Below are 26,930 nucleotides of genomic sequence, written 5' to 3'. Positions count from 1 at the left end.
GGTTTTTCGTTTGCACATAAGGTATAAAAAAAAGGAAGCTGCCATTTCAAGAAGGAAAAGTGACTATTGGCAACTAGTTATGTCTAATTTTTTTGTGTTTGCATTTCTATTATCATCGTTTCCATACTTTATCCTTCTCTTTGTAACGTCACCTAGAGATTTTTATATGTTCTCAAGTCACTGGCTGGTTGCTAAATTACATTAAGTGGAACAATAACAATGAGAAAAAGGTTAAATGCCAAACTGCAGAGCAGCAGAACACCAATTGAAAATTGTCTTTGGGAAAAACTGACCAAAGTATACAAAATGTTTAATGGTAATGCCACACGTGGCAGATTCTCTGCCTACAGATAAATGCAAGCTGAGCATCTGCCCCTACTCTTGAATCAGCACTCAGCACAAGAACACCAAGTGGATTTTGGTTCCGAAATGCATACTAGCGTGTTTCAGGGCCAGAATCCTCTCTGTGTGCCTGCATTCCATGCCAACATAATGGCATAAAACCAGGTGCAGGTGCCGATTTAAACATAGGGGTGGATTCTCTGCCTGAGTTTATCCACAGGCCAAGAACCCGCCATGTGTGGCTTGTGTCTCCTATAAAAAGGGACACAAGGATATCAAAAGGATACTGTTATTAAGATAAAGGGCTAACGATTGTACAATGAGCCTTGTGGGAGTCATGTGGACAGTACAACGATGGCCCTGTATTCTAAATCTGGTCAATGGCAGGTGTAAAGTAAAGGGCTCCTTATATTTTAAAAAGGTGATTGTGCAGGTGTAAAGTTGCTTCTCCTTGCATATGTTATAGTTACCTGGTATCCTTTGACAAGCACAGATTGCATCTCTTTAAGTACATAGTGCAGGTACCGAGCACCAATGGTCTCCATGATTTTAATTAAAGTGTTACGGGCAACATCACGGATTTCCTGTGCTCTGTTTCTCAAAAAAACGCAGAGCTTGAGCAGGATACTGCAAGCATAAACAATCAGTCAGTACAATTCATAGATGTAGAAATGATCACACAGGAATTAAGTTAATGAAAAAAGATCATATATGAGATGTTGCATTAAAGGGCCTTTACACTTGCATTCTGCATAGCACAATGGAATTCCTATGACAGCTTTTTAGAGTCGCTACTTCTATCCACCAAATACTGGTTACAACAAGCTATTTGGAGGCTCATTGAAAAATCCACAACGTTACTGTGTCATCACAATGCTGTGACCTCTATTTTTACACTTTGATATTTGCTCCTTTGTAGTACACACCACTCCTTCTCTGTTTGGTACTACAATATTCAAGAAACTAACCATATTGCCCCAGAGATTTAGCTGCACTTATTCTGAATAAGAGTTCACTGGGCCCTGCTATATCCAAAAACACATTTTGCCTGCATTATTTTATTACTGACCACTTTTGATACCAGGTTACATACACTGTGTCACAAAGCTACGCTGCTCTCTGCTGGCGACTTTTCACCCATTACAGGAGGTGAAAAGACAGCTAAAGAAAGGCTGTAGACAACCAAGCAAAGGCAAGACTTAACTGGTTAGCAACACCTACACACAATCTAAGCAGAAATTTTTTGAAAATGCTGTAGTGGCAAAAACAAAAGAAAATAAATGATAAATCTCAATCAGTTGTGCCAGTTGATACATTATATAACTTTAAGAAGGGGCAGGATGGATTCTTAGCAAGTGAGAGAATACAGGGTTATGGGAGATAGCTCTCAGTACAAGTGAGGGAATACAGGGTTATGGGAGATAGCTCTCAGTACAAGTGAGGGAATACAGGGTTATGGGAGATAGCTCTCAGTACAAGTGAGGGAATACAGGGTTATGGGAGATAGCTCTCAGTACAAGTGAGGGAATACAGGGTTATGGGAGATAGCTCTTAGTACAAGTGAGGGAATACAGGGGTAGGGGAGATAGCTCTTAGTACAAGTGAGGGAATACAGGGTTATGGGAGATAGCTCTCAGTACAAGTTGATCCAGGGACTGGTCCAACTGCCATCTTGGAGTCAGGAAGGAATTTTTTCCCCTCTGCGGGAAATTTAGAGAGGCTTCAGATGGGGTTTTTTGCCTTCCTCTGGATCAACTAGTAGTTAGGCAGGTTATATATAGTCATTATGGTTGAACGTGATGGACGTATGTCTTTTTTCAACCCAACTTACTATGTTACTATGTAAAATGATTTAAATCTGATAAAAAAAAACTGGTAATTTTACCTAGGTAAATTAGACTCCATGACTTCTTGTGGCAAAGTCTGCATGAGTTTTACCATAGCAAAGGCAATTGGAACCCTAACAACTTCCTCCTCATTCACTGCTTTGGATTTCACAGACTTGTGCTCTTCATCTCTTTTAACCTACAAAAAAAAATGTTAAATTCAACTATAAATAGCTGGGTCGAAAACATATTGTATTACAAAAATGTTCCAGCCAAGCCAGTAACATACCTCCCTGTATTCTTAATTTTAAATCAGAATTTATTGCTATATCCCCAGTGAACTAAGGTCATACCTCTAAACAACTCTAACCCTTTCCTATTCCCCATTTTCAAGCTACCTGTGACTACATTTGCGACAGATATATGAAATAAAACAACATATGGATGTCATTATAATCAAAAATCTGCATGGTAAAAAAGGGATTAGTAAGTATATACTTATTGCTTCAGAACATGCACTGGAAACATTGGCAGTACAGGTATAGGACCCGTTACCAGAATGCTTGGGACCAAGGGCATTCCAGATAAGGGGTCTTTCCATTATTTGGATCTTCATACTTAGTATACTTTAGTATACTAAAAAAAAAAAAATCAATAAAACCTTAATTAAACACAATAGGATTGTTTTGCATCCAATAAGGATTAATTATATCTTAGTTGGGATCAAGTACAAGGTACTGTTTTATTATTACAGAAAAAAAGGAAATCAATTTTAAAAATCTGAATTATTTGATTAAAATGGAGACTTTGTGAGATGGCCCTTCCGTAATTCAGACCTTTCTGGATAACGGGTTTCCAGATAACAGATCCCATTCCTGTATAGCAATTTTTAGAATTCAGATAGCACTGCTCATGCATCCAAACCCTATTCTGTGCTAGGGATCTCGGGAAGACAGAAAGAAATGTAGGCACCTAATTCCCATTCAAACAATTGTCTAAAAAATTGCCCCCAACCAGTTATTTAAGTTTTGTTGTCACTTAATAGTTTATATTTCCTTTTTAAGCAATTATTCAACTGACACACTAACTTCCAGGATTTAGAACCTTCTACTCTAGCTGGGATAGTTACTTAAACAGAAGACTGACCTTAGCATCAAGACATTTCTTCAACTTTGGTATGATAGTAGTCTTGACCGTCTCCTGAATATGTTGGATAAGTGATGCAAGTTCTTCCTTGTTCTTTGGTAGAGACTTGAGCGCTATGTTTGGCTTTTGACTCTTTTTGTGTTCTTCATCCAGATTCTCACTTATCACATTTGCTGCCTTTTCACTATCCACATTGGATATTTCCAGATTTTCCTCTTCCTCTTCTTGCAAATCCATTGGTTCCTCCTCCTCCTCTTCTAGTTGGTCAGTGTCCATTTTACCTTCAACAACAACATAAAGCACTTTACACAGGAGATACATGGTACATTACTGTCTGTGACTATTTATAATAACCTGCATATATCATTTGGGCACTTTGATTTTACTTACTTTCTTCAGTTTCTACTGCTTGCAGATGCTTTTCCATTGTATTGTGATCAAAATGAAATGCATCAAGCACCATCACTAGCAAGCTGTTTAAAAAATAATGAGAACAAAAGTTTGAATAATGTATATGTAATTACAAAGACAGGTGAGCAATGGCTATGTGGTGCCATGGATAATATTGGATAGAAAAAAGACCAAAGTTAGTAAAGTTCAAATCCATCAAACAAACCCCAGGGCAAACATATACCTACACACTTTACCAACCTATATAAACACTATGGGGCAGATTTATCAAAACACGAGTTCGAATCCCGAATGGGAAAAATTCGGATTGGAAAAGAATATTTCTGAAGATCGCAAATATCACGAAAATGCTTACGAAAAAATTGTATTAGTCACGATAATATCGTATTGGTGATCCGAAAGTCACAAAATTTTCGTACCGAACCATTGCAAACAGCGGCAGAACCTTTCTGAATTTTTCTCGCGGACGAGAAATCGGCGAGAATGCGCTCGCAGCGTTTGCATGAACGCTCCGAGCGTTCGGGTCTTTGTAAATCTCCCCCTATATGTACCAATATCTACGTATTGTATATTATAGTATAGTAGCCTTGAATATTATGCTTGTTCAAGAAAACATCAAAGCCACTCAAAGGCATTAACAAAATCTGCTATCACAACATCCCTGGCAGGGCATTTTACACTCCTTTTACATCCTCACTGCCTTCACCACCTACGCTGCTTCAAATGAAAGTTCTGTTGCTCTAGTTTAATGGGGTGGCCTCTGGTGCACTGTCTATAATTTCAACCCCAACCTTGACAGTCTAACCTCATAGTTTAAATCTTTCATTCCTCTTATGTTAAGGCCTAAGTGTGGCTCTGCTGCTTTCAGCCTGGTGGGTTTTTTCAGCCTGTGAAAAGGAGTGTTGGCTCTGCAGGCTGAGAGCAGCAGAGCCAATGCTCCATGGGACCATACCCTTACCAGTTTATCTGTACATTTAGGACACTGACACAACACATCTTTAGATGAGAGCTCACCTGAAACTTGCTTCCTACTATAGCATTGCTCTACCTGGACAGGACTGGCAGTGAGTAAGATGGCTTCACACTTAACCAAACCATTGATTTCAGTTTGAAACACAGCCAGCAGCAGAAAATAATCCCACTTGGCACAATTTGTTTTTGAGAATATTATAAAAATGTACATGCTGTACAATTATTGTGTTCTCTAGGGGCATTTTTAAGACATTTTGTTACTGTTTACATCTTAATATTATGCAACTATATGTGAATAAAAAATGACTAAGATACATGAATAAAGTGCCTATAGGAATCTAAAAGTCATGAGCATCCAACTATATCAATATAGAGTGCATTACCCGACACCCAGCTTCTGGCTGATCTGCCCAGTTTGAAGAACGTGAATAAAATACTTCATGTGGTACATGTATGCCGACCATGACAGATGTTTGCACACTGCGCCTACCATCTCCACAGATGCATTGATCATATTTTCATACTATAAATGAAATATGGAGACATGTTTTAATTGAAAACAGTATAATTTTTAAACTGCACAGTTATATTGTTTAAGACACATGTAAGCAAAATTACAAACAGATGGATCAGTGGACATAGATTTATTTACTATAAAGGACAAAGATGCCGAGGTCCAGGGCACCAGCTTTAAGGGGGCAATGGGAAAAACTTTTTTCTGTGATAACTATATTTACCTTTCATGATTCATGGTAGCACTAGGGTGGAAGACTATATTTGGTATTCATGGAGCCCTTTAGAAATCTCCAGACTTAACATGAACAATGCTAGTCACACGTGGACTAGATTTAGGATTTCCAGCTGATCAACTCATGCAACATCAGTCAGAATGAGAGTATAAAATGGCTACATACATGAACTGCTACATGAAAGCCTGGTCCTGTACAAATCCAGGTCAGCTGATGACATGCATGAATCAGGTCACTGCTGATGGGGTTGTAAACAGAGGCTCCACAAAACCAAGGTGGCAATTATCCAAGGTGGCAAGCAACAGGGGAAAAGTTCTTACCTTTTGCATCTTTTCGTCAAAGAGAGTTGTGGTGGCATATGGCATGATGTAGTTCTGGAGGGATTTAGAGGATAAAAGCACATTCTCCTCCACAAGTTTCTTTGCTAATTTTCGCAAAGCCCTTGCTCTCCTGTGAATCTTTAAGACAATATAAATGCTTTAGAACACTAGGTTCACTAAAGACCGACATGTTTTCATTTAAATCCCTTAGTCGCTTCAATTTAAAAGGCTATAAGTTGAAAACAGTTATATTTTATCTTGTATTTATCTTGTTAAGTTCTATATATAATATAGTTCTCCAAAGAAAAATGCATTAAGTGCCAGAAATGTCTACGGACAAGGAACCTGTTAACATTATTGCCATAGGACAACAGTTTACATGGCTTTTGCACCAAAATAATGAACACAACAGAAATAATACAGAGTATCTTGACAGAAAAGAACACCCTGCTTATAACAAAGATCAAAGTCCCATTATATTTCTGCAGATGCTCAGGAAAAAGATTGGCCTGGGTTATTTTAGTATCAAACCACAGACAAAACAGTATCTAGGAGCTAGGACTGTGGGAATCAAAATATGCATAATTCAGCTGATATACTGTGTTTAGTTATTTACTGGTTCATATTTTTCTGCATATTTAACTGTGTACATTACAGTAGGCTTCCATATTTCCCCATGTCACATTACCTACTGTTTTTACTGTTCCTTTGTCAGAGCATCCTTGCAAATCTTAAGCACTCCAGTAAATTGTTGCTTAGATTTCTTTCTTAATAAGTATATATTAGAATAAAGAACAGACCTTAAGTACTAGAATAAGAAAAATGGACATCAAAAAACTACAATGTTTACCTGAATGTGTTTCATGTTTTCAAAGAAGTCCATTTCGGGGTCATTGTAATCTGTAAGTTGAACCAAATCTGCAAACTCTGGATGTTTGGGAAAGGTCCGGATCAAGTTAGAAAGCAACGTTGTGTAGTCCTGCTGAATATGCTAACAGAAAGAAAATATTTGTCAGCAGATATTCTCTAATATAAGAAATCTTCATTTTCATAAGACACAGGACAAATGTGAGTTGATACATTCATCATCTAAAATAGATGCCTTCTCAGGGTCTAGTCTTTTCCTATGAGTTAAGGATGCAAGGATGATGGTCAACCAATTTGCCAATCGGTTTAATTTCGTAAGGGGCCATTATTAGCACTGGGCATTGCGGTGAGCAGTTCAAATACTCAGTCTGCAATTCATTTTCTTGCTATCATGAAGTAGAAATAATGTAGAAATTTAGAACTGGAAATACAAATGTCAGTGTCTGCTTGATAAACATTTGCATTTGGCGCATCCCTAGTATATACAAGACCAAAGACAGTAATATAAAAACTGTATATCTGCAAGTTGGATATCCTTGGGTTAGAATATCAGACATTTCCAAATAAAGTCAGAAATCAAAACACAATAAAAGCATTACAAGGGGAGGATCATTGAGCAAAGACTCATTCATGGTTGAATGATGACACATGCCTGACTAAACAAAGGATTCATGCACAGCAGAAACACAAATCTGACAAATGCCTCAATGTGTTGTCTTTTTCCCAGAAAGTATGTCTTTGTTTGTATACACAGGATTTCTAGCATCTTACTAACCTCCACTTTGCTTCTCAGCCCTGTTTTCACACTCTGCAGCAAAGTGCGCTGCACTATCTCTCTGAATTCAATCTCTTCGTGTTCCACTGCTGCAAGCTGTGTTATTATGGCAGTAAGGCACAGGCTGGCATTGTCACTCAGAGACATTTCTCCAATCTACAAAAAAACACAAGTGTTCCAATGTTGGTTAGACAATATATATAGTATAGGAAGCATGATACGGAACCGTAGACTTTATGCAAACATTTGGATATTTAAACTATAAGTAAATTTAACTGCTGCAATTATAATAACTGTACATCTGGGCAGAAATTATCATAAAGGTGTGACATTATTACCCCTAAAGCAACTGTTTTAACAACCATCAAACATTCTACGAAAACAGAAATGCAACCCCTCAGTGGAAATAGATGACTAATTCTTAAATAATCACATTCATTTTTATTTAGTGTGCAGTGTAAGATATACAAACAATGTTACCTGTATAGTATGGAAGCAGTTGTACATAAGGGGAATGATATAGTTCATGTCGAGTGACTTCATCTCCTTTATATGGGCAGTGGCTTTTTGGAAAGCTGGTATCCGCACATCAAAGTGAATGTCATCTAAATGTCTCTTGTCAAATGCATTCAGCTAGAAAAACGCAAGTAAATAAAAAGAGTAACCAACTTCACGTTTATCACAGTGAGATCCTACAAGACATATGCAACTCTACAGTAAGAGAAGTATGAGCATTTCTGTCAGGTACACTGTAGTGAGAACAACAACACTTCCACTAAACCCAAAAACTGGAGCTTTTAGCAACGTGCATTCTAATGGAAATAGTTACAAATTAGCTATTGGCATAAATACCATTTAATCAGCAGTCCGATCAGATGAATGGAAAAGACTTTTTATATGACTAATGTTACGGCTGCCAGGTAGCGAACACTTGGAAATATAATCTTTGGTGATTTCTACCAGACAGTGCCTCTGCCATAGGCAGGGCTTTTACCATTGCCATGAATAAGAAGCAACTGCATGAAGTTCTAAACCTCCAGGATCTTCCTGGAAGAAGCTCTGTGATGCAATGTAAAACATGTACTGTAGGCCTAACAGATTTACAATACAACCCTTTGACTCATTTTGCAATGAGAAGAGAAAAAAACTATAGGAAATGGTGTTAACAATTCTTAAACCTTGTTTAGCACATGTAAAGATGTCAAGGGAATTCACTAACCTTAGCAGCCACATCTGTGATATATTCCATTGAGGGATCCAGTTCTGACAAAACCTACAAAATAAATGCAACGTATTACCATTATGTTTTAAATGTATGAACGACAAAGGTCAATGAGCGGTCTGTCAGGGATGTGACCCATATGGGTTATGAATAAATAGCAGGTGCACCTCTAAAAGGGTCTTGCAAACTAATACTTTGTTATTGAGCAGTACTAGCTAGTACTCAACAACTAGCACTAGTTTGCCCATTATTCTTTAACATAATTTGCCATGGCAAATTATGTTCTGTAAAATAATAAAAATACTCATATTAATAATTATTACATATCTGAGGTGAATTTTTGCAAATTAATTTCGCCAAATGTTATGAAAATGTGCATATTTACCAGACAGTCACAAATTCATGATGATTTATATGATAAAATAACAGAAGCAGATAATTTGTTCATTTATGTCAATCACACTTTGACCTCCATGAGTGAAGAAATCCCTTTAGATTCAAAAGCAAAGGTAAGATAATGTACCTGAAATGTTAAACACAGAGTCTGGCGGGATAATTTGTTCTGAATAACTGCAAAAAGTTTTGCCATTGGCTTCAGAAAGATTGCAGGGTTTGTACAGTGTCTTAACAGATTCTGAATTGTTTGCAGAATATCCACCTCTGTATCCTGAGATAAAAAAAAAAATCAACAACATTAAATATTTAATTTAATTTCAAAATACTGAAATAGACTATCAGCCCTTTGTATATCAGAATTTAGGTATCACAGAGATATTCCTCTGAATTTTCAGGAGATTAACTGCAACCGGACAGACCCTGCCTGCACTCAACCGAGTACAGCCACTTACACCCCCACCAAACCCTTTAACACCCATACCACTCTCCCAATCCACCTGAGCCTAGAATATCAATCCTGCAGACTCCAGTATAATATTTAAAAGTTATCTATAGTACAAATAGAAATAAAAATAAATCATACTAAAGAGGAAAATGGAGAATGGTATGCAGGGTCCAATAGTGAAGTAAATATTTTTTTATATGAATTTGCATATTAAAAGTTATATTTTCAACAGTTATACTGCCGACTGGGGTGATGCATAATTATAGGGCACTCATTTTCTGATTTACTTAGCAATAAAAATAGCAGCTGGTATGACTACTTAACAAGGAATCTTGCTATATACCTGTTCACAAATTGTGTTTTTTTTTTTTTAAAAGGCTGTTGGCTATGCACATCTATCATATCACTCATACACATACCTGAGCTATATTGCTTTTATGCAAGTAGGAAATAAGGAGCCCAATAAGCACAGTACTTTGTTCTTTTTCCTGAATAAACTTGCTGATCCTGAAAAAAGGGATTAAATATTTCTAAAATAAACATACAGGAAAAACATTTATTTCAATTTACATTAAATAAAACATTTAACACTGTAAACAAACCCTAATACTGAAGTTGTTTTTAGAGCCCTACATGCACATACATTACCAGTGTCCATACCAATTAGGCAACTGCACAATCCTGTCTTTCTGCATGTTTATGTTGGCCCACCAATCATGACTAATACTATAAATTTGTCAGTTTGAGAGTCTGATTGAAAATGTAATCTGCCAGTGCATTTGACATATCAGCTAGTATGTGACACATCATCAGATGAAGGAGTGGAGTTACTATTATTTATACAAAGAATAGTAAGGGGCACATTCATGAAAACAAGAGTTCAAATCCTGAATGGGACAAATTCGGATTGGATACGATAATTTCTGAAGATCACATATATGACGAATATGCTTACGAAAACATTGTATTAGTCACAATAATATCGTATTGGCGATCCGAAAGTCACAAAAGTTTCGTACCGAACGATTGTAAACAGTGGGAAAACCTTTCCGATTTTTTCAAGCAAAATTACGAAAAAGTCGGCGAAAATACGCTCGGAGCATACGTGGATTAGTAAATCTGCACCTAAGTCTTTTGTTTTCCGTATATTATGAGTAAACGTTGAAGAAACAGTCTGTCCACAAAAACTGAAGTTTGGGGCTGCCATTGTTGGACATATTTAGCTAAAGCTTCCACCTTTGGGGGTCCAACGTTTGGTCCTGCCCCCTTAACTTAAAATAAGGACAGATATAGAAAAATATTGATTTGTCATCTAGGCATAGTTACAAGATCTACTTAGGCAGCAAATAGGTTTTCACCCCAAATATCAACTTTATTGACCTTTAGTCTGGGCCCTTCCAGTTACTGCTATAGGTCCCCTTGATTTAGAGTAAAAGTAAAAGATTCTGTCTTGGGATGCCATGGTAAAAGCTGTCCTTGACAAGGCTTTGGCACCAGCTTTTATGAGAGTACTGTGAACTTATACTCTAAGTTTATACTTACTTTGACAGGATGTTTAGTTCTTTGCTCACTTGTGCACTAAATTTCTTTTTCCTCATTTTGTCCACATTCAGCATACTCTTATTGAGGTACTGCAGGATTGCAGAGATGTGCGGGTATATCAACCTTACACCCACAGTGGGAGATTCTACCAAGGAGAAAGATAACATTTTATGCCTGAAATGAACATGGGACCAAGATACATGAGAAATAAAATACGTAATGATTTGTTTCTTTCCACTCTCATACCATCATTTATGTTTTCAACATCAGAGAGAACACAATCATTCACCAACAAGCAGGGAAGATTCTCTGCAGCTTCAAAATCCGTGCTGTTAAGAAGATTGTCAGCCACATCTATAACCAGACTTGCAGTAGCCTCTGATAAGTTCTTTGTTGAGAGAAGTGCAAACACATTTAGAAGTATATCATATTCAGGATGCCCAGGCCTTTGTTTTCCAAGCAACAGGAAAAACCTAGTTTAATGATACATTAAAGTACAAATTAAATGTTATTACATATGTTATATTGAGCATGAATGTAAATTAAAATGTATAATACTTAGCTTTAGTTCGGCACACAAAGAATGAAAACCAAATTCAGTAGGTTTTAACCAAAAGTGGCAAAATATGGGCCCACGCTTGAGATTCCTAGTCCTAGGGGCTGATTTACTAAGACACGAATTCCGACCGAAATGGAAAAATTCAGATGGGAAAACGAACATTTTGCGACTTTTTCGTATTTTTTCGGCGCCTTTACGACTTTTCGGAAATTATCGCGAGTTTTTCGTTACCAATACGATTTGCGCGAAAAAACGCGAGTTTTTCGTAGCCATTCCGAAAGTTGCGATTTTTTCGTAGCGTTAAAACTTGCGCGAAAAGTTGCGCTTTTTTCGTAGCGTTAAAACTTAAAAGGCGCGACGTTTTGCGCAAGTTTTAACACTACGAAAAAAATCGCAACTTTTTGCGCAAGTTTTAACGCTACGAAAAAATCGCAACTTTCGGAATGGCTACGAAAAACTCGCGTTTTTTCGCGCAAATCGTATTGGTAAGGAAAAAGTCGCGATAATTTTCCGAAAAAAAATCGCAAAATACCGATCATTACGAAAAAAAACGCAATCGGACGCATTCGGCCCGCATTCGGCCCGTTCGTGAGTAAGTAAATGGGCCCCCTAGTCTATTTTATGCCTGCATTGTGCTGGCAATGTTTCTTTATTAAAACACATTTCTGTCATGCTATGTAGTCATGTCCCCTAGTATCTGACATTGCAGCTCCCCTGTTCTGCTCACTTTTGATATGACCTTGCTCCAATAGATATACAATCTGCATCTTCTGCTCAGGGCTTGTGTTCTATAGTGCATAATGCACCATTGCTATGTGTATTGCTTTCTTGTTGCACTTATGCAGAAAAAGAAATATTTCTTTGTCAGCTAGAAAGATTTATTGTGCTGTTGCTGCATATCTACGTTACTCTCTGTGTGCAATAGATGTATATGATAAACACATTCATCACAAACACACTTTGTAGGGATGCCATATTACCTGCTGTTACTGCTCCAAACATGGATAAGTTTCAGTAAAAGGGTTGGGGAATACTGACTTTCAGCAGCAAGTCTGCTAATCTGCAAGAAATAAATCATCCAATCAAAAGCAATGATTATTTTCTCCACTGACAGCCACTAGCTTAATACTTGTTAGTTGAGAACCCCAAATTCTCCATTCCCATTCAGTACCAATAATCTATTTCCAATCCAAGTTAATTATAAAACATAAATAAATAAATGAGAATAAAATAAGTAAAAAGAGTAAAATGAGAAATCAGGTTCTCCATTAAGGGACTGCAGTGATAATAAAAATCACCATAAGACATTGCTCCTAAAAGGTTTCAAATATTTTTAGCTGCTAAAACACACTAAATACATATTTAAATATCTAATAATTAGACTGCATTTACGTTTAGTTGTGTTAGTGTGTATTAAATGACAGCCATTAAATTACCTGTGGCCATACAACTGCATGAAATATAGCGTCAATCTCATCTGAAGAGAAATTATACGTCTCAAAATCCGTAAAAAATTCAGCAATGCGTTTAACCCCAAGACGTCTCAAGTTCTTTAATGGGTTGATGAATTTTAGCTGTATCTAAAAAAATTTATATATACACATATTTTAAACAAACAAATGGACACAAAGTCTTTATTACCAGCATCGTTCATTAATGCAAACAGTTCTGTTGACATTGCATAAGTTAAGCTGGCTATACACTTATCGATAAAGATTTTCGGACCATGTGGGCTGAGTATTATCGCCCCATTAATTTTCGTACCATGACGATCAGTCGTTCAGATTGGTTAGAAAATTTTGGTTGGTTAACGATAAAATCTGTGTATGTATTGTGTATTGGACGATAGCCTTGGGGGACCTACAATGGAAGTCACTTTGGTACAATTGGTATCTGCCAACTATTTCATATCCTCAGATTTATTATTTTTAGAGCTTTATCCTACAATCATGGCATATAAACACATGACCGATAGCCACACCTTTGTCAGAAAAAGACAAAAATTTGAATGTGTATGGCCAGCTTTACCTACTAACTGCTCCCAACATTTATCAACACTGGGCAAATTTGCCCATGGGCAGTAAGTCGCGACAACCAATCAAACTGTTGCAGTCATAGTTGTAGCTGGCTTAAAAAAAGCTATTCACTGACTGGTTGCTATGGGTTACTGCCCACAGGCAAATGTGCCCAGTGTTTCCAGCTCCCTGGCAGAAGGGACATTTTGTCACCTACCATACTGCCATTAAAGTAGATTCCTAGTGGTAAAACAAACATATGCAATGGACAGTCTTGATTTTATTTTTAATCAAGAGAATAAAAAAGATAAACAGTTGATCACAATAAAAATGATGTGGATAGATTTTTGCCAGACATATAAAGGCAATATCATAAAATATTCTGATATCACTAGTTGCATACACAACATTTTCCTTTAGCAGTAGTGAAAATCAAATAATCTTCTGCTCCACAAAAAGACAAAGGTATTAGATTCATTTATTTTTATCAACCTGCTTAAAGTGGTGATTAATAATAAATAGGGCAAATGTTACCATCTGTCAGATGCACATAACTTTCCCAGGGCAATAAGCAGTTAGCTTCTCAGGTAGCTGTAGCTACCCCTCTGTAAATAAGTTGCAGTATTTGGATCATAAACACCACAGGAAGGTGTTAATTAAACTTGCCAACACTTGGTTAGACCTGAACCTTTGCTATTGAAGTTAAAGTTTGCCAGGGTTTTACTTAAGCAATAAAGTCCGGGCCCTGGAAACATCCTATAATCATTAGCTTGGATGGAGCCAATGTCATCTGCTTTATGGATCTTCTAACACCCTGGCATCTAATGAAGCGGTAAATGAACTTTGCAAATGACTGCTTGGCATTTCAGGCAAATATCTAAGGGTTACTGAGTCTTCAAATCTGTTGTAAAAACAAGTTAGGGATTCTATGAACAGACATTACATGCAGGGGAACATAAAGGTGTTTATAATAATGTTTGTGTAAACATGTAACACACTGGTTAAAGGGAGGAAATTGACTATAAAAAAAAGAATAAATGTTAATATCAATCCCTTGAAAGGACATTTAAGGGACCCACTTAACTGGTTTGTTTAATACTAGGGCAATGAGGTAACCACTGACAACAACTATATACCTGTGAACTTTCAGAACTCCCATCATTTAACCTTTATGATCCTGCCAGTATAAGGTAGCTGTTACATTTGCTACAAAGGTAGGGGCAAATTCATGGGATCTGAAAGGTACATGAAGGCTAAATTTGGGTCTGTAACTGAGGCATTTGCTGGCCAATAAGTCAATGTTATGTTGGGCCTTTTGTTCTCCTTTATAAAGTAACATAGTAACATAGGTTGAAAAAGTCTCACCCATTTGTCAGGGGAGAAAAATCATGAAAAACTGTACAGGGATGTACAAGGCCAAAAAAAAAAAAGAGTGGGCCTCTAAAACTGCAGCAAAGCTTGTGCATAACAAGTGCATGTATAAACTATGATAAACTGGATGTATGGACTATTATTTAGTAACATGGGAAAGATTGCACTGATCCAGATGTCCACTGCAACCAATAAGATGTTTGTGCTTACTGCTGATCTGAACCAGAACAGTACATTTAAGTGCTGATTGGATTACTGGAAATTCGTTTAGATTAGTGCAGAAATGATTTCACATTTTAATGTGAAAAATGTTGTTGTATTATTAAGTTTCAGCCACTAAAAAGCAATTATAGGACATGCTGCTTAATAATTATAAGTCAACGAGGACTTCCATAACCATTTAATGGTATACTATCATCATTTTTATGGTGCACTTTTTATTTTTAAATTACACTGTTTACATAGCAAATAATTCATTCTACCATTTAAAATGTTATAATTGGACCAACAAATTTATTTTTTGCTGTAATATTGGTGTATAGGCAGCCATCTCAGTGCATTGTGCCTGAGTCTGAGCTTTCAGGAGGAGTCAGCCGGACTTGGATTTCTTAAGGTGGCCACACACGTAGTGATTTTAGATCTTTTGTGCGATCATCGGTCGCACGAAAGATCGTACAATGCGCCACTAACCGTTCAGGGCTGAAACGGCACATAAGGAGGTAGAAACAATAGATTTCTACCTCCTTCTGCCGATTCAGCCCCGAAGACCGATTTTGCTCAGGCGCCTTCTATGGCACCCGATCAAAATCTTTAAAGCAGCCCATTCGGTAAGTCGACCGATATCAGCAGAATCCTGCGATATCAGTCGACTCACCAACTTGCCATACACGCACCGAATATGGCCAGCTTTACTATTGAGTGATATTCTGATGTCTACTGGGAGCTGCTATCTTGCTGCCTTCCCATTGTTCTGCTGATTGGTTGCTGAGAGGGGGGGGGAGATATTGCTCCAACTTGCAGCACAGCAGTAAAGTGTGACTGAATTAGGGATGCACAAAAGGATTTGGTTCAGGGTTCGGCCAAGATTAAGCCTTTTTTTTAGCAGGATTTGTATTTGGCTGAATCGAATCCTAAAAGACTTTTTGTGCAATACACGCACAGCAAAATTTTACCCTCGGGGGCTCAGCTGAATCCGAAAAAGTGGATTCGGTACATCCCTAGACTGGAGTTTATCAGAGCACAGGTCACATGGCTGTAGCACCCTGGGAAATGAAGAATATGGATAGCCCCATGTCAAATTTCAAAATTAAATATAAAAAAATCTGTTTGTGTTTTTGAACAATGGATTTCAATACAGGATTCTGCTGGAGAAGCTCTGTTAACTGATGCATTTTAAAAAATATTTTTTTTCTGCTGGTATTCCTTTAAGCATGAGACTGAAGGCATGAAACTCCTCGATGACTTATAATATCCTTATATTTTTCAATAGGGGGTACTTTATTTATTACAATATACAAGTTGAGTGAGTCATGTGACAGAAATAAGTGACACTGATTAAAACTGATGGCATCACTAAGTACCATTTCTAAGGATATCATTTGCAGGATATTCATGGTTCTTGTGTAGTATAAAACAATAACAATATTAATAATTTCACATATTTCTGTGATTAGCATTAAATGGCACAATCTAAACAAGCAATGCATTGTTCTTTTGCGTTTGCACAACATTACCGTCATTTATTACCTTTTCTCTTTGCTCGAGAACGTAAGAGACGGAAGCAGTCATGCACAGTAATATCTGTAGCATTTCAGGTAAGTAGAGGCTAATCAGGTGTCCGAGATGTTTCAAAACCACCTCCAAACTACTAAGCAGACTGTGCTGGCGCCCAAGAGGAAGAACTTTAGCGAGATCCAGACTTTCAACAGTTTGTACTACTGATGCAAGGCAATGACCTGTAAAATAACACATGCTTTAAGGCAATACTATTATAATATTAATGTAAAAAAAAAAACACAATTAAAAGAAAGAGAAAAGGGAATCTTTTAATAAAGCATGTATTTTCCCTGGGACTTAAAGAGCCATTATAGACACTAAATATGCTGTGACAAGGAATTGAACCAGGATCTCTAGCATGAGATCCCACAATGTAGACCTTTTGTTAACTAATAACAGGTATATACAATTATCCAAAAGCAATCCAATGGCATTTTTTTTAGATGACAATGGAGGCAGATCAAAGGCCTACCCTGCAATGACTAAAGCGTGTGTGTACTGATGCATGCCAACACTGGCACATCTTTCAAACATGAATCAATGCTGCAAGATGCACTAACAAAAGGAAAATCCTAATGCATCCCCATTCTAGCCTCTAGTAGCACCATTCATCATTCCCACCAAATTCAACCCAAACCATTCCCTTCTGAAAACACCAAGATTTGAGCGTTAATATAACTAACCTATTTATCATACTGATTTATGCCATCGCCACTACATGAAAACAATTCTATTATTTACAGCTACCAATACAGGAATGTTTGACAAATACATCTGTAAATGTAACATTAATTAACCATTTAGCAGTAATCCCAATAAGTAAGAGCAGGTCCAGAATGATGAATAAGATATGAAAGCTGAAAGATGAGCATACTATCTGATATATAAAGTTTCATACCATCTTTCAAATGTTTTATGGGCTCAAATAGGAGATCCAGGAACATCCTGATCTCCTCAGGCAGTGACCCAGCCAGGAACCTTAACACAATAGACATGCGGGTTCCTGCTGCCGACTTGCCCTGTGTTTTACTGCCAGTTTTACTTCTCATGCGGCCATAAAGGATTCTGAAATGACAGAAAATAGATATGTATTATTTCTGTTAAAAAAAAAATAGAATAATTAATAGATAGATAAATAATTTGCCATCTTAATAACTGGCATCTTAACAACACAGACCTCATGAGAACTGACATTACATCTGGTCGGTGGAAGGATTTTACTATTGAATTCTCTTCAGATATGCTGAAATGGACAATTTCATCCTTAAAGCTTTTATCATCCAACAGCCTTAGCAGGTTTTCTCTAGAGAAAGAGAGAACAAAGAGAGTAGAATGTAAAAAAAAAATCCCAAAGGTGTAAAACTGATTACAGTGTGTAAAATGATTGCTTGCTGTAAACTCTAGTAATATAATAAGATGTTTAAGGTGCCTATTTGCACACACAAACTTTTAGATGTTATAAGGGTTAGAAAAGTTTGGTAATATCATAAGTCGCAAGAATATTCAAAATATTTAACTGTATATTATCTTGACGTAACATGTATATTAGGATTTAGATAAAATCTGCATACTAACACGACAATGGTTGGCTAAAGTGGTAGACAGTGCTATAAATGAATATTGTTTGGAGACATAACCTCTTTCTGGTTGTCTTGAATTAAATGTTTGCAAATGTGTCCTACAATATCTCTTAAAATCACACATAAAAGTTGCTTACTTGTAAGGGAGAAGATGGGGATGCTTATAGCTCATCACACACTCAAGGGTGATCTTCTGTACTTCCTGATCTTGATGACATAGTAGCTAGAAGGGAAAGAAAAGGGGAGATATTGAACTAAAGTTGAAGAACTTTGAGCATAAACTATTAAGTTGAAAACATGAATATATCAGAAAAGAAGCACAAAGAATTTAAAAATGAACCCATTTATTCTACCTCAAATTTATTTGGGCCAAGAATATTTCAGGTTTACTGCATAAGAGAAATACAAACTCCCCTATCTGCCTGTCACCGCTTCCCATAGTAATACACGGACCTAAGGAAGACATTATGCAACAAGCAGACCACCACAGGGTCAAGACAGTCCTGCTGGAGTATATGAACATCTCCTGGCATCAGGAGCAATCCTCATAAGCCCTTTCCTATGTCTACCATAGATTTAAATGACACCTAATATATTTAAAACTATCTACATCAAATGGTTGTGAGAGTGGATCCTCAAGGTCAGGTTCTCTGTTGGGCCCTAAGGGGCCCAGACTGAAACTTGAACAATGACTAGAAATGCACTTCTGTATAGTAATCGAACCCTAACCACAACATCTGCATTAGGCACCACTTTCCCCATATATAGCAGGCTGCCTTGCCTTGAGCGCTAATACAGCTTGGTCTGATACTGCCACAGCTAAAATGTGTTTTGACACAGGGTCTATATACCCAATAATTTGAAGAAAAAAAAAAAACAGCTTAAAAAAAAAATGATTTAGGCTATAAAAAAGGTACGTCAATTCAAACAACAATTCTTTTTAATTTAACTGGTTCCTTAAGGAGTGCAGCAAGCAAAAAATGTATATGCTTCCCCTGTGACACACAAAGCACATGCAGCTTGGCAATAATCCTGGAAATTACTGTTTCCCTTAAGCAGCCTTTCATGATCTTAGCTTCTGTACATTGGTTAGCTTAAAGCAGGGATCCCCAACCTTTCTACCTGTGAGCCACATTCAAATGGAAAAAGTGTTAGGGAGCAACACAAGCATGGAAAAAAGTTCCTGGGGGTGCAAATAATAGCTATAATTGGCTATTTGGTAGCCCCTATGTGGACTGGTAAGCTTATAGAAGGCTCTGTTTGGCTTTACATTTGGTTTTAAGCAACAAAAACTTGCCTCCAAGACAGAAATTCAAAAACGAGCACCTGCTTTGAGGCCACTGGGAGCAACATCCAAGGGGTTGGTGAGCAACATGTTGCTCATGAACCACTGGTTGGGGATCACTGGCCTAGAGGCTAGCACCTAATAAACAAAACTCCATAGCATGCTGCACTGGTTGCATGTGGCACAAAGGGCAGGGCTGCCAGATGAACCTCAGTGAGCATCAGTTGTTGAACCAAAATATGTCTGGCTGGCTGAGTAGGCTGGGCACTGTCATTCTCAAACAGGTGAACAATGACATTTGAGGATTTTAGTTTATTTTGAGAAAACATTATTACAACTTCCCAGATTAGGTATTGCACACTTCTGGCAAATGTTATTTATTTAAATCTGTCCAGTAACTAACATGCCATTCATTTCCGACAGCCCACACAATGACACCACTGTATAGTTCCTGTTTAAAATACAAATATAAGGACATTTACCTGTGTGTAGAGGTCATATAATTTTTGTTCCAGGTACAAGGCACGCGGATTGGAAAACTTGGAAAACACTTTCAAGTGAGCAATTAGCTGCCTTAACACAAAAAAAAAAGACAATTAAGGCAAATGCATTTTCTCAACAGAAGAATGTATTGCAGTGTATCACTCTATGACAATGTAAATGTAAATTCTTAACAGCTAATTAATGTGTGGGACCTGACATTTTTTGGAGAGGTTTTTTTTTTTTTCAGAAATCATATGCAGCTAAAGTATATTATATATTATGGAATAGTATAGTATTAGAGGAAGTACCAATACTAACCCGTTTTGAGTGTAGTATAACAATGCTAGAAACAACTGTGTTGATGTAAAGGAAGGCTCATTTACAAACACAGGGTATATTTGCACTAGTGCAGTAACCCAAGGCAACTAAATAGGTGCTATGATTGTTTTTCCTGCAGACCTCTGTAAATACATATTCGCTGATTGTTTTCACTACCCAGAGGTGACTTTGCCCAGTGTTAGTACATGAGCAAGAACTTTTGCCTGCTTTGTAATAATGTTTCAATGAAGCATTTCACAGAAATAGCAATGCTAAAATTCATTATATAACATCCTTTAATAAAAATATCATTGCTTTTGAAAGAAGACCAAACAGAAAACTAAAATTTATGGCTTCTGAGGCATTTTGATTGGTAGGCCATAGCTTTATGTAGTTCCCCAACTACTTAAGAAGTAATGTCAGGTTATCTGCATCCAGCACAAACCTGTAGGTTCACTTGAATTGCCAATGGCTATATTCATGTTTTTAACTAACATTCTGACACCTCAAGCAATTGCTGGTTTATAATTCAGAGAATTTCTGAAACCTTGCAACTTTATAACTAAACTAGATAATTAACCAAGGCAAATGTTTTAACTTAATTAGGGCACATGGTCAAGGAGAAAGTGTTACAACTGAAATACTTGCAGGGAACCCTTCATGCCTAAAGCAATGTGCTGATTTTAAATAACAAAATACACATAAATGCCTTTGTGCACCCACCTCCACATTCAACCCAATCCTCTTTCTGTGACAGTGGGTGAAGTACTGGAAGCTTGACCTGAACAGCTTGCAAGACAAGTCTACAATTTATATACAGGGATATCCATTATACTTGAGATACTATTTTCTAATAAAATATTTTAAAACTATGAAAGGCTATATTTAGTTTCTTGTCACGATTACTGTGCTGATTAACCTTATTAAAGGGCAGCTTCACCTTAAGGAGGCCTAAAGAGCAGCTTTAATCAAAAGAGCCAGTTGCTTTCCTTGCCTGAACATGTGCAATTTCAGTCATCAGTTACTCACTTTGAGGCTGCTCTCCTTGTTTTCTTTTTCTGCGGCCCAGAATCTTTGACTTCATTTAATTCTACATCCTCCTCCTCCTCTATAGTCTCATTCTCTTTCATGATAACATCATCTTCAGACTTTACCTTTTCTAGATGCTTTTTTCTAAGGTCCTGAGAAGGAGCAATTAATAAATCTGCTGGATAATATTCATTGCTGCAAAAAAAGGATGCTGACATTACTAATAATAAACAATATTTTCAGTAAAAAAAGTTATAATGCATTAAGTCAATGTCCCCAAAGTGTTGGCCTTTTTTGGCTTTATTCAGCTACAGTGGGGTTCCTGTTAAGTGAAGATTATGATCAAAATATATGTTACCTTCCTGGAGCCTGCAAATAACAAGCATGGGTTAATATTAGAAAGAACCTGCTGGAAATAGATTCAGAAGAACTAGCCTTTACTCTTAAACAAATGCCTAATGGAAAAACGCCAGGGCCAGATGGATTCCCATATAGATATTATAAAGCATACCACCATATACTATCACCCTATCTATTAAAATTATTTAATCAATTTCTACAGGGCTCACCAATCCCAAACACCTCTTTGATGTCTCACCTATCCCTACTATTAAAAGAAGGCAAAGATCCAACCCAATGCACAAACTATAGACCCATCGCCCTTTTAAATTCAGATCTCAAACTTTTCTCTAAGATTTTAGCCAACCGCCTAGCTCCTATTCTACCTAGACTCATACACAAAGACCAAGTCGGGTTTATTCAGGGGCGCCAAGCGGGAGACAATACCAGGCGGACAATTGACCTTATAGAAATACTTCAAAAACAAAAAACTCCAGCTCTAATCTTAAGCCTTGATGCCGAAAAGGCTTTCGACAGACTGAATTGGTCATACTTATTTATACTGCTACAACACCTTAATTTTGCAGGCCGCTATCTCTCCGCCCTACAAAATCTCTACAGTTCCCCCACAACTTACTTAAAACTACCGGGCCAATCTGGAAAACCCATCTCAATTTCAAATGGCACTCGCCAGGGCTGCCCTCTATCGCCTTTATTGTATGCTTTAAGCATAGAGCCGTTAGCAGCTGCAATTAGATCCCACCCTGACATCAAGGGAGTGCTAGGACAATCAGGTCACTATAAAGTGGCCTTATTTGCGGACGACGTTCTACTGACCCTAACCAATCCCATGATCTCACTCCCAAACCTACATCAAACCTTATCTCACTACAGCACATTCTCTGGATACAAATTAAATCTGAATAAATCAGAAGCCCTGCCACTAAATATCCCTCAGAAAGCATTAGAAACCCTCAAAGCGAATTTCAACTATAGATGGAAAATAGACTCAATTGCTTACCTAGGGACCCATATTCCAACTACTCATAGTCAGATATTCAACCTTAATTTCAAACCCCTCATAGGCGAAACTAAAACCAAGCTAGCGGAATGGGCAAAATATCCAATTTCATGGCACGGGAGAATAGCAGCTCTAAAAATGACCATCCTACCTAAATTTCTGTATTTATTTGAAACATTACCTGTGCCAATATCAGCGAGTATACTAAAACATATACAGGCCACATTTCATAATTTCATATGGAATTCCCGTAGACATAGAATCTCCAAATCAGTAATTATGACAGCGGTAAGACGTGGTGGGCTGGGTGACCCCAATCTACAAAAATACTATGAGGCCACCCACATAAGACAACTTTTAACATGGTCAACTTGGAGTTCACCCACTATCTGGGGTCAAATTGAAAGCGACCTACATGAAGACTCCCACCTCAACTCAGTAATCTGGTCGAAAACAAGAAAACAGCAGCTCTCTCAAAATATGCTGTCATCAACCCGCCTCACGCTCACAATCTGGACTAGGCTCAAACACAAGCACAAACTAATTTCCAACCTGTCGGGTAACACAATTTACCTAAGGAATCCTAATTTTCCTCCGGGCATGGACCAATCCTTCTACAGAAGATGGACTAGGCTAAACCTGCATACAGTGAGAGACATGATAGAACCTCAGAGATCTACAATACTCACATTCCAAACTCTGAAAGACAAAGCCCCACAACTCAATCTCAAGCTATTTGAATATCTCCAATTGCGACACTTCCTCTTACTATATGCAACTTCTGCAAAGGCTGGCCACCCAACGGCATTCGAAATCATAGCAAAAAGAGGCCTCCCACAAAAAGGCCTGATCTCAGCACTCTACAACATCCTAACAATCCCACTCGAAGGACCTCAAGCCCGGCACAACTATATGAACAAATGGGACTTGATACTCACCCAACCGTTATCTGAAACAGATTGGACGAGCATTTGGGACAATGCAAGAAAAATGTCCACATGTGTCAGACAAAAAGAACAAATTTATAAAACTTTGATGTTTTGGTACCATACCCCCGAAAAATTACATAAACTCTTCCCCGACCACTCTCCAAATTGCTGGAGAAATTGCGGCTCACACGGTACCCTACAACATATTTTTTGGGACTGCCCCATAATCCAACCTATTTGGAAGGACATTGCAAACCTACTGAGCCGACTATTCTCCCATGAGGTCCTCCTAGATCTCCCCACAATGCTATTAGGGAAACCATTCCCGAAAATGCGCAATAATGGTCAAGCACTAATCAACCAGATACTTACCGCCACCCGACTAGCCATAGCAGCAAAATGGAAAACATCCACTGCACCTACTATGAATGAGATAATCAACCGGGTGAACTCCAACAGGAAGTTCGAACACGGAATTGCCATTCTCCACAATAACGTCCACCAATACCTCAAAATCTGGGACATCTGGGAACTACATGGTCTGGCCACTTAACTCAATATTACCCTATAGGGGACACCCAACCACCCACCTGCTTATCCCTTCTATAGCTATTACCTCACCACGTCTTTTGACCTTTTATATTCATCAACTTAAGAGTCTACCCTGGTCTTTATTTATTCATCCCTCATTGCATACCTAAACATACCAATGCTTACAGTTCTTTCCTTTCTTTTTTTTTCATATACTTATATTGAAACTACGGTACTGTTGTTTATTTGACTTACTGAACTCTGTCAAAGATAACATGCTTACTACACACAGCACTGTACTTTTGCTTTCTGTCCTGTATAATTGAAAAATAAAAATATAAGTTACCAAAAAAAAGAAAGAACCTGCTGGAGACATCAGAATACAAATGTTCTGCACAGGGAGCATAAAAGTAACAGTGCAGCTTTGAGGAACTTTAAACACTATACAGACTATATAGAACATACACATAGCTTACAGCAGAGGTCAACAAGAGTGAGTTGCCTCTGAATGGTAATTATAATTACTGATATTTTTGCGTTCCTTAGATTTATTGCCAAGTTCCTTGGTCATGCAGTGGTGTGGAAGCACACACGGACTGTTGAAAGTTATGTCATACATAGCAATAGAAATTATCCATGTCAGACTACCATTACACAATTTGTAATGCACAAATACTCTTGCTTTTTTTATACATTCAGATCCATAGCCCTTTGATTGGATGAAACATCAGGAAATTAAATAGAAATTTAGCTTTAAGAACTAAATGCACTTTCAAAAAAGCATTATGGCTTTAGGCATTGTTTTCCATTTCACAGAGGCTTTATGACATTTCCCTTAGAGGTGAGGTTAGAGAATTTTTTTTATAATAACAACAACTCCTACCTAATAAACCTCAACAGAAGGGGTGACAGTTCCCTAGATCTTGGTTCCACCCTGTCAGGGAACATGGACATTGCTTTCCACAAAAGAAACCGGAAATTGGTAAAATCAGTTCTGTCATTAATGTTAGTTCTGCGTTTAATAGATTCGTTATATAGTGCTCCAATGTGTCCTCCAGAGCTAGACTTGGATTCTGGGCCATAAGTGACTGATATCTCTTCCTCCGGTTCATTTTCTTCTTTCAATTCTTTCTCTACATAAAGAGAAAAAGCACAAATCCATTACATTTTCCAGAAACTGACAGATAAAAGGTTCTGTCAGCAGCTAAGAAGGTATAACATCACTGTTTATAGTATAGTGAGCAATTTAAGCTATTAGGCGGTTAAACCAATGCCTAGAAGAAAAAAATACTGCTGTTTATGTGATCACATCAGGATGTTCCAAGTTCAAAATGTAGTAAACAAAACTAACATTTTGTGATGGACTTATGTTATGAAGATGGAGCATCTTGTTAAGGTCTGCTGCAATTATGCAAATACAGTACTTAAATACTTAAGATCAGAATAACATCTTTGTGGTATGGCAGTCAGTTTCATAACCAACACTAAAAAGCACATGAGAATAATTGGTCCTCGTGCAATGGTATAGCTTGAGCTAGGTAATACTACATTATGACATCTAAGTTTATTCTGATGAATAGCCAATCAAAACTCAAAGGAATCTAAATATCTATGTTCTAAGGTAGAACTACAGTGAAAAATGGGAGGAAGGTTGAGGTGCATCACATTCATGAAAGACATGCCTGAGCTGAGTTCTCCTTTTATAGTTAAGTATAGCTGCAAAACCCACTAATGCTAAATTGTGCTTAACAGCTATGGGTGTGACCAAACTAATGGCATTCATGTGACCCTCATTTTAAATGTAAAGAAAAAAAAAATGCTGCCTTACCAGCACGGGTAGCAGACTCCTCCAAATGCTCACAAAATACTTTCCAAAAAGATTTATTTTCCATTTCATTTGCATGGGAACTGTAAAAAATACAGAATATTATATCTTCTTCAAGCAATTCCCAAAGGGGCTGTACTTTGCATATCTTCAGACAATAATACCTTTTATCAATTATGGCCAGTTTTCAGCTGTACAATATTCCAAGGTGTTGAATTAATTCTAAAGGGCACATTTACTAACCCACGAACGGGCCGAATGCGTCCGATTGCGGTTTTTTCGTAATGATCGGTATTTTGCGATTTTTTCGGAAATTATCGCGACTTTTTCGTTACCAATACGATTTGCGCGAAAAAACGCGAGTTTTTCGTAGCCATTCCGAAAGTTGCGCAAAATCTGGCGATTTTTTCGTAGCGTTAAAACTTGTGCGAAATGTCGCGATTTTTTCGTAGAGTTAAAAAGTTTTAATGCTAAGAAAAAGGCGCGACTTTTCGCGCAAGTTTTAACGCTACGAAAAAAATCGCCAGATTTTGCGAAACTTTCGGAATGGCTACGAAAAACTTGCGTTTTTTCACGCAAGTCATAATGGCTACGAAAAAGTCGCGTTTTTTCGCGCAAATCGTATTGGTAACGAAAAAGTCGCAATAATTTCCGAAAAGTCGTAAAGGCGCCGAAAAAATCGCAACAAATACGAAAAAGTCGCAAAATGTTCGTTTTCCAATCTGAATTTTTCCAATTCGAATTCGTGTCTTAGTAAATCAGCCCCTAAGTCTTAACAAGTTAATTTATGGAAAATGCAACACAAATAAAATAGTAAAAGAAGTCATCCACTGCTTTATATAGGGTGAAAAGCAAG

General features: G+C 37.5%; 1 protein-coding gene across 4 annotated transcripts in view; it reads right to left on the bottom strand.

The window, feature by feature from the left end:
- The window catches only part of utp20 (UTP20 small subunit processome component), a 69,467-nt gene that overhangs the window by 17,489 nt on the left and 25,048 nt on the right, over nucleotides 1-26,930 (bottom strand). For all 4 annotated transcript variants that reach the window (XM_031898857.1, XM_031898860.1, XM_031898858.1 and 1 more), the window contains 24 exons: nucleotides 26,078-26,157; nucleotides 25,133-25,382; nucleotides 21,430-21,624; nucleotides 20,082-20,172; nucleotides 18,452-18,537; nucleotides 17,912-18,037; nucleotides 17,633-17,799; nucleotides 16,705-16,913; nucleotides 13,009-13,152; nucleotides 12,553-12,632; nucleotides 11,260-11,486; nucleotides 11,014-11,158; nucleotides 9,891-9,978; nucleotides 9,154-9,297; nucleotides 8,628-8,681; nucleotides 7,889-8,041; nucleotides 7,409-7,564; nucleotides 6,617-6,757; nucleotides 5,767-5,904; nucleotides 5,081-5,220; nucleotides 3,705-3,787; nucleotides 3,315-3,595; nucleotides 2,228-2,367; nucleotides 813-969 (listed from right to left, as the gene is read on the bottom strand). In XM_031898857.1, the coding sequence (XP_031754717.1) occupies nucleotides 813-969; nucleotides 2,228-2,367; nucleotides 3,315-3,595; nucleotides 3,705-3,787; nucleotides 5,081-5,220; nucleotides 5,767-5,904; nucleotides 6,617-6,757; nucleotides 7,409-7,564; nucleotides 7,889-8,041; nucleotides 8,628-8,681; nucleotides 9,154-9,297; nucleotides 9,891-9,978; nucleotides 11,014-11,158; nucleotides 11,260-11,486; nucleotides 12,553-12,632; nucleotides 13,009-13,152; nucleotides 16,705-16,913; nucleotides 17,633-17,799; nucleotides 17,912-18,037; nucleotides 18,452-18,537; nucleotides 20,082-20,172; nucleotides 21,430-21,624; nucleotides 25,133-25,382; nucleotides 26,078-26,157 (3,475 nt within the window). The remainder of the gene's footprint in view (nucleotides 1-812; nucleotides 970-2,227; nucleotides 2,368-3,314; nucleotides 3,596-3,704; nucleotides 3,788-5,080; nucleotides 5,221-5,766; nucleotides 5,905-6,616; nucleotides 6,758-7,408; nucleotides 7,565-7,888; nucleotides 8,042-8,627; nucleotides 8,682-9,153; nucleotides 9,298-9,890; nucleotides 9,979-11,013; nucleotides 11,159-11,259; nucleotides 11,487-12,552; nucleotides 12,633-13,008; nucleotides 13,153-16,704; nucleotides 16,914-17,632; nucleotides 17,800-17,911; nucleotides 18,038-18,451; nucleotides 18,538-20,081; nucleotides 20,173-21,429; nucleotides 21,625-25,132; nucleotides 25,383-26,077; nucleotides 26,158-26,930) is intronic.

This window comes from Xenopus tropicalis, chromosome 3 (genome assembly GCF_000004195.4).
Source record: "Xenopus tropicalis strain Nigerian chromosome 3, UCB_Xtro_10.0, whole genome shotgun sequence".
Lineage (NCBI taxonomy): Eukaryota > Metazoa > Chordata > Amphibia > Anura > Pipidae > Xenopus > Xenopus tropicalis.
Note: the sequence above shows the minus strand (reverse complement) of the source record. Positions and strands in the feature narration are given on the sequence as shown.